This window comes from Falco punctatus, assembly GCF_963210335.1.
Source record: "Falco punctatus genome assembly, chromosome: 1".
Classification (NCBI taxonomy): Eukaryota; Metazoa; Chordata; class Aves; order Falconiformes; family Falconidae; genus Falco; species Falco punctatus.
In genome coordinates, this window is record NC_137580.1 from 33,609,396 (window position 1) to 33,627,000 (window position 17,605).

At 35.4% G+C, this 17,605-nt stretch overlaps 1 protein-coding gene across 13 annotated transcripts in view; it reads right to left on the bottom strand.

Moving 5' to 3' along the window:
- SLIT2 (slit guidance ligand 2) overlaps positions 1 to 17,605 on the bottom strand; it is a 266,328-nt gene that overhangs the window by 105,149 nt on the left and 143,574 nt on the right. For all 13 annotated transcript variants that reach the window (XM_080371347.1, XM_080371341.1, XM_080371340.1 and 10 more), the window contains exon 5: positions 6,825 to 6,896. In XM_080371347.1, coding sequence (XP_080227473.1) covers positions 6,825 to 6,896 — 72 coding nt within the window. The remainder of the gene's footprint in view (positions 1 to 6,824; positions 6,897 to 17,605) is intronic.

The following is a 17,605-nucleotide window of genomic DNA, read 5'->3' on the forward strand; positions in this document are numbered from 1 at the left end:
TCTTTTTTTTCCCTCCCTAAGAGTTTCTTTTATTCTTTTCAAACTATTAAAGCACCCTGAGAACTGAAAGTGATCACACATGGACCAGCAACTCTGGCCCATCCTCATCCTTCCCCTATCCCCAATTTCTTTATCATCTATCCCCCTGCCCCATCTCCATTTTGGGTGTTTTCTATGTGGGATCTCTTCATCCTTTTGGAAAGTCACTATTTGCTCCTGCCTCCCCTTCCACAAAGCAGCTGATTACCTTCAGCAGTGCCATTCCTGTGGAGCTTATAAAATGCCAAACAGCAGCAGTCACAATCAAAATCTTTCCATTGTCACAGAGAATTAATTGGATTTTGCACCTATATCTGCTGCATTCTCTGGATATTTCATATACTTATTAATCTACTGTTATTTAAAATGTTAATGTTTATGTGAGTTCAGCTATAAGAACTAGTAAAACCTAAATAAAAAGCATTCAACTAACAAGAAAATGCCTGCTTTAAAGTATTTTTTATTTATTGTTTTTGCTGATACATCTTACACTGTAGAAACATGTTGCTAACTTGTATTTTCTTCCCTTTTAGCATATGTTGTCTACCAGGCAATGATAAATAAATATCTAAAAATAAACCTTGTCATCCCACAAGAAGAGCATTTAATGACTAACAAGATGTTGCATACATTTGAAAACTACTGCCCTCATACAGGAAAAACCCTGTTAAACTGACTCTGACAGAGAAAACTTTCTTTACTCATTCCTAGAGGCTATGTTAAAAGTTGGGGCAATTTCAGTCAATCTGCCTGCTTCACTCTCCTGTTCTTCATGGCTTGAGAACACTTTGTGACCCCGTGCAAGAGAGGTACTGTGCAGCTTTACCACCTTCTCCTGTGTTGAGAAACGATTACATTCTCCACTTGTATCACCTTAATAGTAAACATTTTTTAAGAAGTCATCAGGAAAAGTCAGAAGCCTTTCTAGATCCCTACAGGAGCTTCCTCCCCAGTAAAACATCTAGAAAATGTTTCTAGTTTTAGCATTGTATGTTGGATTTCATATCATTAAAATTTCACCCTGGGAAAAGAACAGAGTGCATGATATTTATCACTGCAACACCTTTTGGGAACAGTCACTGTTTTTAGTGTCACTTTGTATTTTTTACAACAGAACTGAGTTTCCTATTTCTCAATTCACTTTTCAATTTTAAGAGGAATCAATAATTTCAGAGGCATTAGTTGAGAAAGATATAACAAAATAATGTAAGAATTTATTCAAAGGTTTTGATCAAACTTCAAAGAACTGCTTGTTTCCCATGACTTACTATTTATTCTGATTATTCTTTCCTCTGGAAGTCAAGTGCTTTTTTTATACTTGCTCTTATTTAAAAAATGTTCATTTTGTTCTTTATTAAATTTTCCCTGTAAAACATTTTCAATGAATAATATTTTTCCTAATATACATAATATAGCAAATGATTAACCACCTTCTGTTATCCCAAAATTAAAAAGCAGGATTTGCAATAATTCCAGCTACGGCATACTTGCTGAATAAACTAGAAAAAAAGGGAGAACAGATCTACAGTTCACTTGCTCCATTCCCTCAAAATTGTTTAGCACTCTACTTGGCTCAACTCATTAGTATCTTCCATGAGCAAAGCAATAATAATAAAAAAATCAAAATTAAACAGAAGAATGCTGTGAAAAGGGGGATGAACACAGAATGAAAAATCTGTAAGTTACTGATGTAAGTCACATCAGTATGACTTCACAGCAACAACACAATTTAGCAATTAGATGACAAACAGTATCAAGACCATAATAACATGAAAAATACACCAAGTCTAAATACTTCCAGCTGTAGTGGAATTTTGTGCATGATCTGAGAAGAAATCAGCAACTAGAACATCTTCAGCAGGACTCTGTGTTTTTTGACTGCTAACAAAATTGAACTTCAGAAAAACAGTCCAATCATTGCCAACAAAGATTAACACAAAATTCAGTCACGCCTTCAGTGACAACACCAGTTCTAATTCCTTCACAATCAGCACAAAAGAGGCATCAAGGCAACATCAAGTAATATTAATGAAGGTTTTGGACATAGTTTAGCGTAATGGGAAGGTCTTTGATTGGATGTTGGTGTCTGCCTCTCTCTTCACTAATTTTCCATTTTCCTAGCCAATTTGATCTGTGAAGCTACTACGCTGCCCTGCAGCCTTCATCCTTTGGGTGACAGCTAGAGTGTCCACCACTTGTTGGGAAAAAGTGAAACCAAATGAACACAAAGGCACCGAGGAAGACACAATTTGAAAGTAAGGCTACACTGTGGCAAGACAAACGGCATAAGATACTTGCAAGAGATACAATGAAAAAGTTTCTTGGTATTTTTGGTACCATTTGTTGTTGCATATATTTAGCATCTTAATTCTGCCATGATGTTGGTGTATTCCTTTCCATCCTCTGCCAAATACTGATTACGTAGTGGAAGAGAAAGTTGGAATCTTAGAAAATTTTACATATTTCAAATGGAAATGTCATATTATAATTTGATAAAAATCATCAAACTAAAGCCAAAACCTACTTCTCAAAAACTGAGCATAGCACTATTGTTCTTTCAGTGGTGTTTCACATTTGTTTGCTTGTTATTTCCAGTTATTTTTCTTCCTAGTAACCAGATTCAAACAACAATCCATCCAAATTTATAATTTTGGCCGCTAAACATTTTCTTACTATCTTAAATACAAATAAAATTCCTGAGGTTGGTGAGATTTTAAATACATTTCATATCCAGTGTGAGTACTTGCATCACCAGGAAGGGTTATGAAGCCATCATTAACATGTATATTAAAAACCCTGTGTTTAATTTCCAACTTATATGATAATTTCTATTTATTTTTTAAAAAGTGGGTGCCACTGTGTCCTCAGAAGAAACTAACTTATTTTTCTCCTTGAAAAAGTAGCAAGCTAGGAGTAACTATCAGAATTATATTTCCAGAATTTCCACCTTAATTTTTGTCAAGTTCCAGATCAGCAGCTATACTAAGTGTGAATTATTCTTCAAGTCATTGCCCTTAAACAGGAAAATCAAGATTTCAAGGCAGAGCAGCCAGGTTTTTTTCCTACATGTGAACTGCTAAAATACTGGACACCGGGCTTCCAGACTGGGGAACCTGCACAAAATAAGCTTCCCTGTTTTTTTGTTGCTTTTTCTGAACCAGTTTATCAACAATTGGGCTGTATTGGTGAGAGTGAATCCAGAATGCTCTGTCTGGGATTTGTGAGATGACATCCATGCACTGCATCCAGTTTCAGCCTCCCCAGTAGAAGACAGACACTGACTGTGCTGAGTCCAACCAGGGCCACCAAGATGGGAGGCCTGGAGTAGGTGACCGCTGGGGAGAGTCTGCAAGAACTGTCCTTGTTCAGCCTTAAGAAGAGAGGGAAAAGGGGCTATCTTATTATTGCTGCCTACAATGGCCTGAAGGGAGGGTGTAGGCAGAGCCAGACTCTTCTCTGTTGTAATATGAGAGGCAAGAAACAAGTTGGAAAATGGGAAATTCCAATTAGATATAAAGTAGGTTTGTGGGGCCTAATGGTTTTTCAGGGTTTTTTTATTCTTCTGATTATGAGAGTGTGGCAGATAGCCTGGGTTATTAATTCTTGTAATGCCTTCCCTATTTTGCTTTTGTCTTCTACAGAATCTATCCTGTGAACATTACTAAGAAGATTTCCAGGAAGGAAATACCATGGCCATGTTTTATGGAAACTAGACCAGTTCTGAGAAACACCAAGAGGACTCTAGAGCTAACATATTAGCAGGAAAACAAAAGATCATAGGGGTATCATCAACCTTAAAGGAAGCAATTTCCTTTAGATAATCTAAGTTAATACCCAATTCCTTTTTGCTCTGCAAAGACTACAAGAATATACAATAAGATGTTTTGCAAAATATTCCAACCCTTAATTCAGAAGGGGAGTGAAAGAATGGTGAGTCTCCATTCAGGAACGTAAAATATGTAATGAGGTCAAGTTCTGTAGGACTTGTTAACTGTCTTTGAAACGGTTTACTAAAGCTACTGTATGGCATGGGTATAAATCATTGCATTTTTTTAAAAAGTCTATTTTATATTGAAATTGATGTCATTAATGTTGTTACACAAAGCAAATCTTGACTTTATAGTGTGTTCTAATACAAGTTTCTTTACTCTTTGTGCCTTCACCTATCTCTTCTATAAGTTTGGTTAACATTTTTAACATTATGCATTAACTGGGCAATTACAGAAGAAATGCGGAAATTAGAACAAATATTGAATTCTGTTCATGACAGTTCTCCTTAACTATATACAAATATTTGGTTCCTGAATGTTAGGTTAATCCCCTAATAGATGGCAAATTCTTTCATAGAATCATAGAATCATTTAGGTTGGAAAAGATGTTTAAGATCATCGAGTCCAATGGTTAGCCTAACACTGCCAAGGCCACCACTCAACCATCTCCCTAAGTGCCACATCTACACATCTTTTAAATACCTCCAGGGATAGTGACTCAACAGCTTTCCTAGGCAGCCTGTTCCAATGCTTGATAACCCTTTCAGTGAAGAAATTTTTGTTAATATCCAATCTAAACCTCTCCTGGCACAACTTGAGGCCATTCCCTCTCATCCTATCACTTGCTACTTGGGAGAAGAGACCAACACCCACCTTGCTACAACCTCCTTACAGGTAGTTCACTTGATAGTTTCCTTTGTTTGCAAAGTGATGTTTTCTATACCTATCACTTATAAACTGTCTCCTTAATTTTCTTGAACAAAAAATAAAAATAGCAAAATTCTTGCCATCACCCTTCTCTAAGTGTAATGTCCAAGGTGAGATGGAAGGCTAGGGTTCACATCTCATTCTTGTCTAAGCTTCTGGGAAGGCAAACCAGCCTGATCTAGTTACATAAATGCTGTGCTAGAATCCACTCAACTCACCCCACAAACTCACTCATCATTCTGATCCTCACGTCTATACCTCACAAAATATAAGGTGCTCTTCCTTGTAGGATTTTAAGTAACATTTACAAGACCGAGAAATATATTTCTTAGTATTTTCAACTGCAGTTGGATCATAAAGATTTCAGTTTAGGGGTCTGGTGGGTTTTTTTCCTCTTTTTTCATTCTCTGGGATCACCAATAAAGGATATCTGTAGCATATATGATATCACGATAAACTATATACCACAGATATGATTTGGACTTCATGACAATGCTATGGCTTTTATGATTTTTTTAAATTATGTCCCAAAAGAGAGAGGCTTTAAAGAGCAGATTTAAAATACTGCTTTGCCACTAGTACTCTCAATGATGCTGTTATTTTTACTATCAAATTTCCTTTCTGAAGCTGTATCAATTTTCCAATATAAAAGATCATGCAGAAAAATGCAGGCTTCTCCTTGTAGCCAAGTCTCTGTTAGACCATGAGAAATGATGGGAGCAGTTCTGAGTAGAAACTCATAAAACATCCATTAAACAAAGTAACAAAGCTACTTTGAGTAGTGCTTGCATATTTTCAAACACAATAGATTTGAACATAATAGTTTTTCCACTGAGATGTGGTAGGATTTCACTGTGGGGAAGAACTGTATCACAAACATGTTTAAATAAGAAAAAACAACCCATTCTTTTTAAGTATCATATCAAGTAGGCCAAACTCTTGGGCATTCTGTTATATCTTTGAAAAAGAGTCCTCCTAACCAATTTATTTGCAGTGCTGCGGGCAGTAGAATGGAGTCCACCATAGGAATACAGAAATGCAAAGGGTTTCCCCTCCAGTTGCCTCCTCCTGGGGAAACAACAGGGTGTCATCCCCTTTGTAATCACTGAGCACTCCATTTTCAAAGTAGTACAACTAAAAAGTTCATCTTTCTCGTGACACTGGCAGCTTCAAGTAATAAAAAGCATTTCAATAGAAATTACATTAAAACCTCATATAATGCCCTAATACTTCCCTATTTTTGTTGATGCCACATAAAACAGCAATTATATTTTTTCACAGCTGCATCACACTGGCAGCTCCATAGTCTTTCTGGAACCCACAAGTGTATGTCCTCTCTTTGTTGGTTGTTTATAAAAGATGAGCCCTCAGCCTACAGCAGGGGTTACAGCTTCTTAGTGTATGACCTAAACATTTTGTACTATACAACTTTATCACAGTTTTCAAGTCATTCCAGCTCTTTCAGTCCACTAAACTGATCTATCACTCTAAACAGAGAGTCGAAAAGTCACTGCTTTCCTTTGTCTCGGAACTCACGTATTTTCACATTTAGAAGCCATAAGAATTCAAAACCTGCCCATGAACTTCAGGGTTACTATCTCCAGGAAAGTAAGTAACTGTCTTTTCATAAAATACTTATTTTACCATAGAAGAAAACTGTGTAAGAAAAGTAGTCACACAAGTACAAATATAAACACTAGCAAAACTAGGTAACAGCATGATTTTTTTCTTTCTTTGATACAAAGGCCAAACTTAGAACCAAGGCAAAATGATTTTTCCACGTGAAAACAAAATGTTTAAAATAGCCTGACATTCAAATATTAAACTCTGGTTACCATAAACAAATAGTTATAATGCCTCGTTGCACTTAACTTCATTTCAAAGTTTTAGATTTCATATAAGGCAATTTTAGGATGCTTAAGATACTTTAAAGTATTTTGACAAAACAAATGGTAAGCATTGGTTTTATGCAGATTCCTTGAGCAGCTATAAAAGTGCTCAGGAAAAACATATCTGATACAACAAAAAGACACTGTACTGACAAAGCCTTATCATCAGAATATATAGAAGATGAAGGAAAAGACTTACAGATTTTTTATGTCTACTGCTCCTCGGAATGCCTTCCTTGGTATCGCTTGAATCTGATTTTCACTAAGATCACTAAAAAAAAACCAAACCAAAAAAACAAAACTTAAAATCTGCCATATATATTTAGTTCTGTGTATAACAGAAGAACATACAAGAAAATAATTTAAACCATTACAGTTCAGTCAATTTCCAATGAAGCTTATTTTATTAGCTTAACTGATTTGTAATTGAAGAAAAAGACACAGCATTAATAGTCAAATAAGTTTATCTATGTTGCACTAAGTAGGTCTTTTACAAAACAATATATGCCAAACAAAACCCAGAAGCCTTACATAGTTTAACAATGAAGGCCAAACAGATTTAGTTTTTACCTAAGTGATTTCATTTTCCAGACCATTCCAAACCCATAACATCAAAAGTTTGACAGTATGTCCAGCTTTGTGCAAGGAAGACTGAAACTGGCAAAAAGAGCAAGTAGTGAGCTCTTGAGAAACAACTATCAGGCTGTATAACATCTGAGATCAATATATTTGTGAATTTTGTTTCAGATTGGCAAGCAACATATATTTTTAAAAGCAGTAAAAAACATCCTGTAGCAGATATCTAATGCTCCTTCCCCAAATCCCCACATAGCCAGCTGTACTGCTCTATCTCAAACTAGCATCTTTTCCAAAAGAGAAATTCAATTAAGATTCTTTCAAAATTCTTAATCAGCAGTATTTTTTTGCTATCAGTATAAACAAAAAAAAAAAAAATTCTGAAATTTAGAAATATGTTTGGCCTTCACAGTTCCATACTGGAAATAAAATCAGGAGAACTGAAGTAAAGGCAGTAGCAGAAGAGACAGGAAAAAAACCAAAACAATCCCCAAACCAAAACCCAAAAACTAACCAAAACCCCAAACTAGAATCCAGGGCTTTTCATTCATGCTATACTCCATTAATAAGTAATGCAGCGCAATAGGAGATGATCGATATTGTAAGTTGGTTTTGCTTTATCCACACCATGTAGTTTGGAAACTTCCCTTCAGACAACAGTTTTATACCCTGGACCAAACACACCTACAACACACGTGGTTCATAATTGTCTGAAAGCCTTCAAAGGGACATATCTACTTTGGTGTCTTAAAATTACAAAATCAGACCTTCTTTTAGAAGCCTTCAGAGATGCATGTATCTATAGACAACGTGGGGTACACAAGAAGTTACATGAAGAGGCTTGCTTGAGCACCTGAATAAAAGTTAGAAAAAAATCAGATGCATAGAGGCTGTTCTCTACACCAGGATTTTCAGCCCACTTGCAGAGCAGTTTTGTTGTGGCTAACCAGATTTCATTTTGCTAAAACCAAATCAGGAGCTTCAATCCAAAAGCACATTGAATGTAATCCAACCCCTAACAGGAAAAGTAAAGTTTTGCAATGTCTTACTTTTTAGAGACAACTTTAGATGGCCTTTTCAGAGACAGCTTTTGGAAGAAACATTGCAAAATGGTGCATAGAAATAAGAGATCTAGCTCCAATGATGTGAATAACCAAGAATCATTTAGTTGATTAGACATAAACAGTCCTTTCCCTAAAATGTAATCTAGCATAAACTCATATTTCCAATTAGTAATCTCTCCTGAAGATCTCTTTCAGATTTATGAATTTTAAATAATTTGAGGACTTTACAACATCCCACACTGCCTGACTTTAAAAAAAAAAATAATCAAATTTCTTTTTTTAGGATAATTCTTCATACATTGACAGCAACTTTGTTTTATCCAACTCATTGTTAATTTATGGAAAATCACGTTCTGTTTACTAAATCGTTCACAGTTTGTGCATCTAACTGCATTGCAGTATCTTGCAAAGTATATTTAAAACTGGACCCAATTTTACTATTATTAACCGTGTGTGAAAAAAGAGAATCTATGAGCTGTGATTTAATTTTCAAGCCTCCTAAGTAATCTTGAAATGGGATATGACTGCACTGCTCTGACAATAAATTCAATGGCAATGAATGAAAAAGCCGTCTTCAGCATTTGTTACAGAAACATGATTTAACAGCCTACTTCCTTTAAAAAAAATTCCATTATAAGTATAAACAGCAAATATCTATATTTACACTTCTGTTTGACCAATACATTTTACCTATATAACAACTGTGTATAAATTAGTTAAGTTAGCAGTAGTAATTTATATCATGATCAATGATTAGTTTATAATACAGATATAGGTATATATCTATGTAAACCACTGCCATGCTCATAAATATATAGTGCAGGAGGTAATGGGTAATGGTGCATGATGTTTTTTATGACAGTTAATAAATTATTGCCATTCACCTTTTTACATAATTAAAAAAAGTGGAAGATGAACTATACTGAGACGGTATGTAGATTATTTTCTAAAATCTAGTATAAAATATCAATGGTCAAAATCTTTCTTTCCTTCACTAAATGCAAATCTTGGCACAAATGCAAGGACTTACATGAAACAGCTATTAAGCCAGGTTCCTCAATAAACAATGCAGCGGTTGTATGTGTGTGTATGTACGTCTGTGTGTACGCGTGTGCAAAAGGCAGCAGACTAACTAACTGCATGTTGGATTTACTGCTGGGTCCACACAGTCAACACCATTTCCAGGTTGCACAGGCTCATGTAGACTAAAGTGTTCCCTCCTAATTTTAGCACATTTCAAATGTAAATTACTTGACTGCAAAGGTTCCCCACCTTGCTGTGCAAGGCACTGTTTAAAGCATCCCTCTAAACATGAAGCTAAGTAAGGCTGGCACATGTAATTTTCCAAAAGAAATTTTTTTGCAATGCATCTGTCGGTTTGCAAAACTTTCTTGTAACTGTTTATATAACAAAAGTGTAAGTTACTCATTCATGTCTTCACTGCAAAATTCTACGTCTCATAAAAAAAAATATGATTTTCAACACACAATTTATACCTACTTCACCACTACAGGTTTTTAGTAATTATTTATTGATCGCTTCAAGTTTTCATCTGCTCATGTTAAAAATGTTTCCTTATAAAAACCTTCAGGGCCTTAAACAAACAGTCAACTTTTTCTGTTTGCATAAATTACACCTACATTTCACACTGCAGACTTAGGACTCAGAAGTTGCTGTGTGGTCTTTTTTTATGATGTTTTAACTCATTCACGACAATTCTTAGACTGCTTGCTAAAGAAGGCCCCAAGCAGCACAGCGTGCCTTGTGACTTTTGGGGGAAAAGATCTATTTTCTAGATAAACCCAGACAATTTTGCAGACCGTTATGTTACATTGATTTGACTTTGCAGCTTATATTCTGCAATTAATTAAGGTGTAAACCTCCTTTTAAGCCTGATTGTCATTGTTTTCCTGCACTAATAACTATGTGAACTTTACCTCCCATTTCAAAACCAGGCAGCATTTGAATACCAAGTATAATATATGATGTCACTATTTAAAATGAAGGAGGCTCAAAGCATTTCAATACAATTTAAGCCACTAAACAACAGAACATCCTACTCTTACAAGGACAAATCTGTATTTTTGAAATAAAAGGCATAAGCCTATCTTCACATTTGAAACAAGCAATGCTTTCACTGGAACAAATTATTCTCTACTATTATTACAGCCCAAGATCTTACATCAAAATCCAGCATACCTCTGGAACAGTAGAACTGACTAAAAAATGTTTTGTACACAGCTAGAGTGAAAAAGCCAAGGCTCTCCTAGAGATATTTTACTTTTTTTTAATAAAGCACAGCAGTCTTGTAAGATGTTTTGAATTCATCTTTATGTAGATTCTAGTCATCCTACAGGTCTCTTTCAACTAAATTATTCTTGACTCTATTATTACATTCCTAGAGAGATATATTCTAAATGATTAAGTCTCTAGTAGAGTACCTTAGACATTGACCCTTCAAGAAAATTCCTTAGTGCAACTTTGTGGGCTTCATTCATTTCATTCACTGGCCAGCATGTCACCTTCAGCCACCCAGCCTCCCTGCACCCCTCCGCTCATACATCATCAAACCAGTTCTTGGGGCCAGAACCACCATACAGAGCTTCAGTCTCTTCTAGCATGAGATGTCCTCAAGGAGAGCTCTCAGGCTTTTCTCCTCAAGCCAAAGGGTGTGACATTAACATTGGGGTTAAATAGCAGTTTTGCACACAAAAAGCCATGTGGACAAGTTAGGCTGGCAGCAGATGAAAGAGGCTCTTCTCAGAGAACAGAGAGATGAGCGCCTGTGCTGCTCTAGATGCAGCTACACCATCCTGCCTATAGTGGTTTGATTCAGATATGTTTAAGCTGTGTATATGTCAAGCACTCTTCTGAGTTGTAATATTCTGGCAGTAACCCCATTTTCTCAAAAGTGAAACAAGAAAACCAAATCCACGTACCAAAGCTGAATCCCACTCTGAATGAAGATACACACAGAAGAATGCACAAAAAATTCTAAATTTTTGCCCAATTATAGTGATTCTTTGAAAGACGTGCATACTTTTTTTTTCCCCACACAGAAGGTCAGGTGTGTGTTTCTAAATCAGAGACTAATTACGATGCAGCTAAATATTTTTTTTTTTTTAACATAGTCTATCCAAATACTCAAACTCAGCACTAAAACCAGAGAAATACTATAGCCTCTCTAAGCTCTATGATCAAGTAAGTCCTGGAAATATTATGCTTACATAAAATACAATTTCTTTTTAAACAAATCAGGCCAAGGCAAAATACATGCAATGTACACAGATAATGACATATGCCTCAGTTTTTACACTGATTTTTAAAGATTAAGGATTTAATTCTGATATTTTAAATGACACTACAGTAGAACTTGTCTAATTTGAAATTATGCCTGAAAGAATGTAGATATCTGTATTTCACAAACCAATGACATAGAGTAAAAAATAATAGCAAAAAAATCCAATAAAATCTCTCACACCACCCTCCTCTAAAAATCAGCTTCATTTTATGTATTCAGTTCTTTTTTTTTTTTCTCCTGTTTTTTTCATCCCCCTCCAGAATGTAATAGTAATCATAATGCATTGTGCTTTGTGGAAATAGCAGAAAGACCTTGCCAAAATTTTGCTACTACCGAATCCTTCCTCAGAACAGAATGGAAATGCTACATTTCTATTTATTGTATTTACTGGTTAGTAGATAGGCATATATCAGGAAAAAAAACCCCACCAACCTAGAATCCTACTAAATTTGAAATTCATACCAATACAATATAAAAACCTATTCCCACAGAAAACCTCGAAACCTTATAAATTCTGTTGCTTTTTTATTTGAGGATAAAGCCCTCAGATAACCTGATATTAATAAGCCTGATAGAGTGCTTCAGCTCTTAAAAAATGCAGACAGTACTGCATTGCAGCTATTTTATTACTCACCATGTATGGTTCCCAGTTGAATATCCCATTTACCCTCAAAAGGAGTGCTAAATTTTTAATTATATAAATTGAAACACCACATATAATATCTATATCATACACTCTTAAGGCTGTATCACAGGTTTCTTCTGTGGCTAAAACCATTGTTTGTTCTGAAATAATAAATCTTTTGAAGATGGCAAACCTGCTTGTAAATTTAATTACTTGTAATTTTATTTTCCTCTATGGTTTAACCTCCCTCTGTGTCTGACCAGCGATATCATAAATCTATACTGCCATTCCCTACTTTGTAAATACTGAGTACTGAGAATGAGTAATGTGTCCTGATTTTTAAAGGAAAAGGCAGAAATACTGAGTCAAACTAAGTATTGAATACTTATCAGTTTATTTATGCCAGCTCATAAAAACAGCTCAGGAGGTGGCTATTCCATGATCACATCCTTAATAATTATTTAAATATATCTGACACGAATACAGTAAGCCTTGCTTAGTCTTTCTCTCTTACTGGAAAACAGTTTTAACACTAGCTAACTATATTCTGCATTAAATCGCCCATGCCGATACAAGGTGCAAATTATCATCATAGATGATGAGACTACAGGGCATTCAAAGAAATAAACAGAATGAGAATTTCTTTACGTTGTTTGACTTTGAATCAAATATATGAATTTGGACATGGGGATTTTCACTTGGAATACAAAACTGGTGAAAAAAAAATATACATATTTTAGAACAGGATAGGATAGCTCAGTTGCAAGGGACATACAATGACCATCTAGTCCAACCCGATGATTTTGGTGGAACAAGTCACAGCTTCTTTTAATGAGCATAAGCATCAATTAGATATGTATCCCAAAAGGAGAAAACTAACTAAACAATTCATTCATGAATATCAAATGGTCCTCTCCTTTTCAGCTGTTTTCACTACGATTTGCTTTTCTCTCAGTCCTATCCAGTGTTCCTACAACACATTGGTATCTGAGTACACCTTAGAAAGTAGACATTTTGGTGGCAGGGAAAAAACAGATGCTACTTGTTCATTAAGGACCTCCTTGCAGACAGAGCTTGTGAAGGCTGTTTGCGGGATGCCGGACATTAAGATGTCTATGAGGTCCTGCTTTGCCCGAGACACTTCTCCAGCCACAGTCGCCTTAACGGTGCATGCCATCTAAAACCTTGAACCTATTGCAGAGCAAGATCCAGGTTTGCAAAAGCTACTATTTATTCCCCTGGCTTTGATGTTAGGGAAAACAAAGTACTCTGCCTCAATGGGAGGTACTGAAGACACCAGCAGTAAAATCTGGGCTTCTGGAAGGTGAGAACATGCTGTGACATGAAAGCGTAAGAGAAGTGAGCCACGGCCCCAGGTTTCGACTGTGTCTTGATAGGTCTTGAGAGAAGGATAGAAAGAGATTATTTCATGTTACCACTAATGCTGGCAGCTGTCTCCATTTGCAAAAGCTGCTATACATAAATTATATATATAATTTATATAGAGAGAAGTAGTGGGCTTTCCAATGCAAAGATGACAGAATGAAATAGCAAAGTAGGGGTATTTTTTGTGTTTCACTGGATCTCTGATTTGGATCTCACTAAATGCCAGTTTTCTGCTTCCTAAATTTGAGTAATAAATATGAATTTTTATTCTCTATTAGGTGCCTTACATTATAATGGAAAACTTTTGATCAGATTGTTTTTACTGCTCATGAACCTTCATTTGTCATCACACAACCATACTCTTAAATTACAAAGTTGCAGTATGACTAGGAATTTAATCTAAGACCTTTTATGAAGGCTACAGAGGCATGCTTTGGCAATCACTAGATTTACTGTATTAGGATAAGGTATGTAAGCATGAAAATTATTTTCAGAACTATGTAATGAGTATCAAACCAAAGTACAGTCTTCAAGAATATAGATGCTGCAAAACCACTACACTATGGTGTAAATGCAGGGAGAGTATCCTGGAGACATAGTTCCTCTAAAATTAATAGCTCAGGTGAACTAAATCTATTGAAGCATATTTGGAATGCCATCATGGTAGAAACATACCATATTGTAGTATGAGCTTACTAAAAAAACATGAATGTTTTAGTCTATAACACAACAGGTTTTTATCCTATTGATATATAAATATAAATATATACAAACGAGTACGTATCTTTCCCATTAGTCAAATGAGACTTACCCAGTTAATTGTTACAATACTGACATATGTTTGGCTTTATAGAGCTACTGTATAACAAGTTACAGTAATGCATCATTTATATATGAAGATAATCTTACACCCAAGCAGTTAAGCAGTTTCTCATGCCCTTTTAGCAAGGCATAGCTTTTTGGATGGTCTATGGATCAAGACAGGCAGAATAAGGAAATGTTTAAAAAAAAAATTTTTTATATATATATATATATATATATAAACAAATCAGTCCAACCTCTTGTTCTGAAAAAGAAACCCCAAACCCAAACAACAACCAAAACACCAAAAAACCCAAAAGAACTCTGCTGCCTCATTATTATCTAGCTATGAAATAAACAATTCAGCCTTCTATGAGTTCAATGATTTTTTTCTGTTCTTCAGTAAAATATCCAGTGCAGCTATTCCTCTTCATAATCAAGATACAAAAGGAGTATTATATACTAGCAACAGTAACCAATACGTCTCTAGGCACATATTTATCTCCTTGTGAAGATCAAAAATACGAATTACAAATTCTATCATTAGTTCTGTAAATCATTATCACTGTTCATGTCATCATTCCAACCCACTTCCCATAAGAGGAATAAAACTGCATGTCTGAGAGAGGTACTATTATCCTCCTTTTACAGATGGCAAAACCAAGGTAGTATATATCTGTGGTGGTATATATCAGTACCATGCTGAGATGCATAAAGCAGATGAGAAGAATTCAGATCACTGAATTGCAGGTTCTCTCTGCATCACTAATTTCCATTTGCTCTGTTGACTCTCCAGAGATTCAGATGCTGTACATAGTAGACACATAATCTATTCTCACAATAAACCAGGATCACGCCCTATGCCATGGTATGCTACATTGCCCAAGTGAATATTTTATATTTCACAATATAGGGCAATCATCACTGCAATATGGACAGAATTATGTGAGTCACAGCAATTCCTATGGTAAGGAATGAATCTCTTTTCTAAGAATATTCAGACCAAATTTCCCCCGTCACTTTCATCTCTCACTTTTTAACGGTACCACTTTTAATGACATCACTGAAGCTTTTTTTTTATTCTTAATTCTACAGGTTTTTTAAAATGCCATCCAATTATAAATCTGTAATTGAATCAGAACGTACTTCTTATTATAGCTTTTGATATATTATTATTTGTATTATTTAAGCAGCAGGTCTTTTATCAATTTTATCTACTTATTTATTAAAGCAGAGGTGGAGGTCTTGTACGCATACAGTACAGAACATATGCAGCAGAAGAGAAAAAACAATGCACTACACAATAGAAGTACTGGTAGCCTGGTTACCTTCAGAGTTTATCAGCACCATCAACCTTAACATTTAGAATAAGTCATCAAAGAATTAAATCATGGCAATTAATGCTAACCATTTTTTTTTTGTTTCAGAAACAGCCTGACTCCTCATGCCTATCCAGTATAACATGGTATCAACTTGTTTATAACGTTGCATATTAGTAACTGGTAATTTCTGCAGAATAAAAATAGCACAGCGCACAAGTACTGGGCCTTCTTACATTTTAATAGAATCATATTTTGGGTTTGGAACAAGCCAAAACCTCCAGTCTCACTCTTGACATAAGAGTTAATCTACGGGCCGCAAAATCAATTCTACTCTACAATGTCTAGCAAAGTGCACTTAAATCAATTTGTATACTCTGGTACCATTTGAAAATAATTGCTTAAGGAGAATCACCGTTTATTCTTTATTGTGCTAGAATGTCCTAGTGTGGCAAACGCTAATTGTGAAATAAAATAGGAGTATTAGGACCACACATGTAATTTACTAGATTCTTAGAAATGATTTTTGAAAAGGAAAGCAATCTTTATTAGTCTGTTCCACTAAAATAATATGTAATTCTCTTTTGTTTAGGAATAATAAAACAAAAAATAATTACACGTTGTAGCTCCTAAAGAGGAAAGGACCACCCACAATTTCAAAGAGAGAGAATTGCAATACTACTTCAAATTTGGCTTCAATGTAATCCTTTTGATGGAAAAAACTTTGAAAGAAAAACTTGAAGCTCTTAAGAACACCCCCACTTTCCCAATGAAAAACTCGTCAATTCTTTATCCCCCATAGAGTCTCAGTTTGGTCAAGCTGAAGGAAGGTACTGAACAACATTTACTGACTGCTGCTCCTCATGCATTTCTAATAGCAATACCGTTCCCCTAACAGTGCCCGAGACAGCAGCACAGCTGTGAAGTGTGAAGGCATCGCTGGCCTACAACCCTGCTTGGAGTTCGCAGAGTGGGAGACGACTTTTAACCATATGGATATATAGCTTGCCTTTAATGTTTCAAAAATGGTAATTTAGTCCAGCCAATAACTTCCAAAGCATATACGGGTTTTGTTCATGCATTTTTCCCTCCTTTGTATTTAACCAGGTTGCAATGGAAGGCAAAAATAGAAAATAACTGTAACCTTTATATGTTATTATTTCATACAAGGTCACAAATGACCATTTCTTTGTAAGGAAACAGTGAAGATTCTGCTATTTTAATTCCACTAAAAAGTTCTGACAGGTGATTTGGTGATGAATTTTTAATCAACTATTACACTTGATAGACCTGAAAATGCACTACAAGTTAAGGACTTAAAAAGGATAAAGCAAGATGCTGCCAGGTAACTTTCAGTTCTTCTGGTATGTTACACACTCAGCATATGCATGGCTGAAACATCCATTTGGCTTGGTTTGGGGATCCGTTCACATAAAGAATAGATGAGATGGCATACTTAACTTTCCAAAAGACCTCTTCAACAGTATCTGAAAAATCTATCACTACTTTTCCCTGTAACAAAGCTTCTTTTTTAGCAGGAGTTTTCAGCTGTCAACATGTCTTTAATATTTAATATTGTTTCACCTGCTTTGGAATTGAAACCGTAAGCACTTTTAGGAAGTGGTTGAAAGGTTGTCTGGTATGTTGTCTAGTTTCACTACACAGTCTATAAGCCTGTATATTCTCTTCTGAAATATCACTCAGCGAACCATGACAATTTCTCTCTTTGCTCAAAACTGAGCAGAACGGATTCCTGATCCAGCCCCACTACGCATAGCTGCTATTCCAATACAGGCAAGTAATAATTACATGCCCGGACACAGCCATTTTTCATCAAGTATAGCTCCAAACTGTTAGCTTAATAATAAGCTGGATACTCCAAGTGCTTCCTAACAGTAAAACTAACCT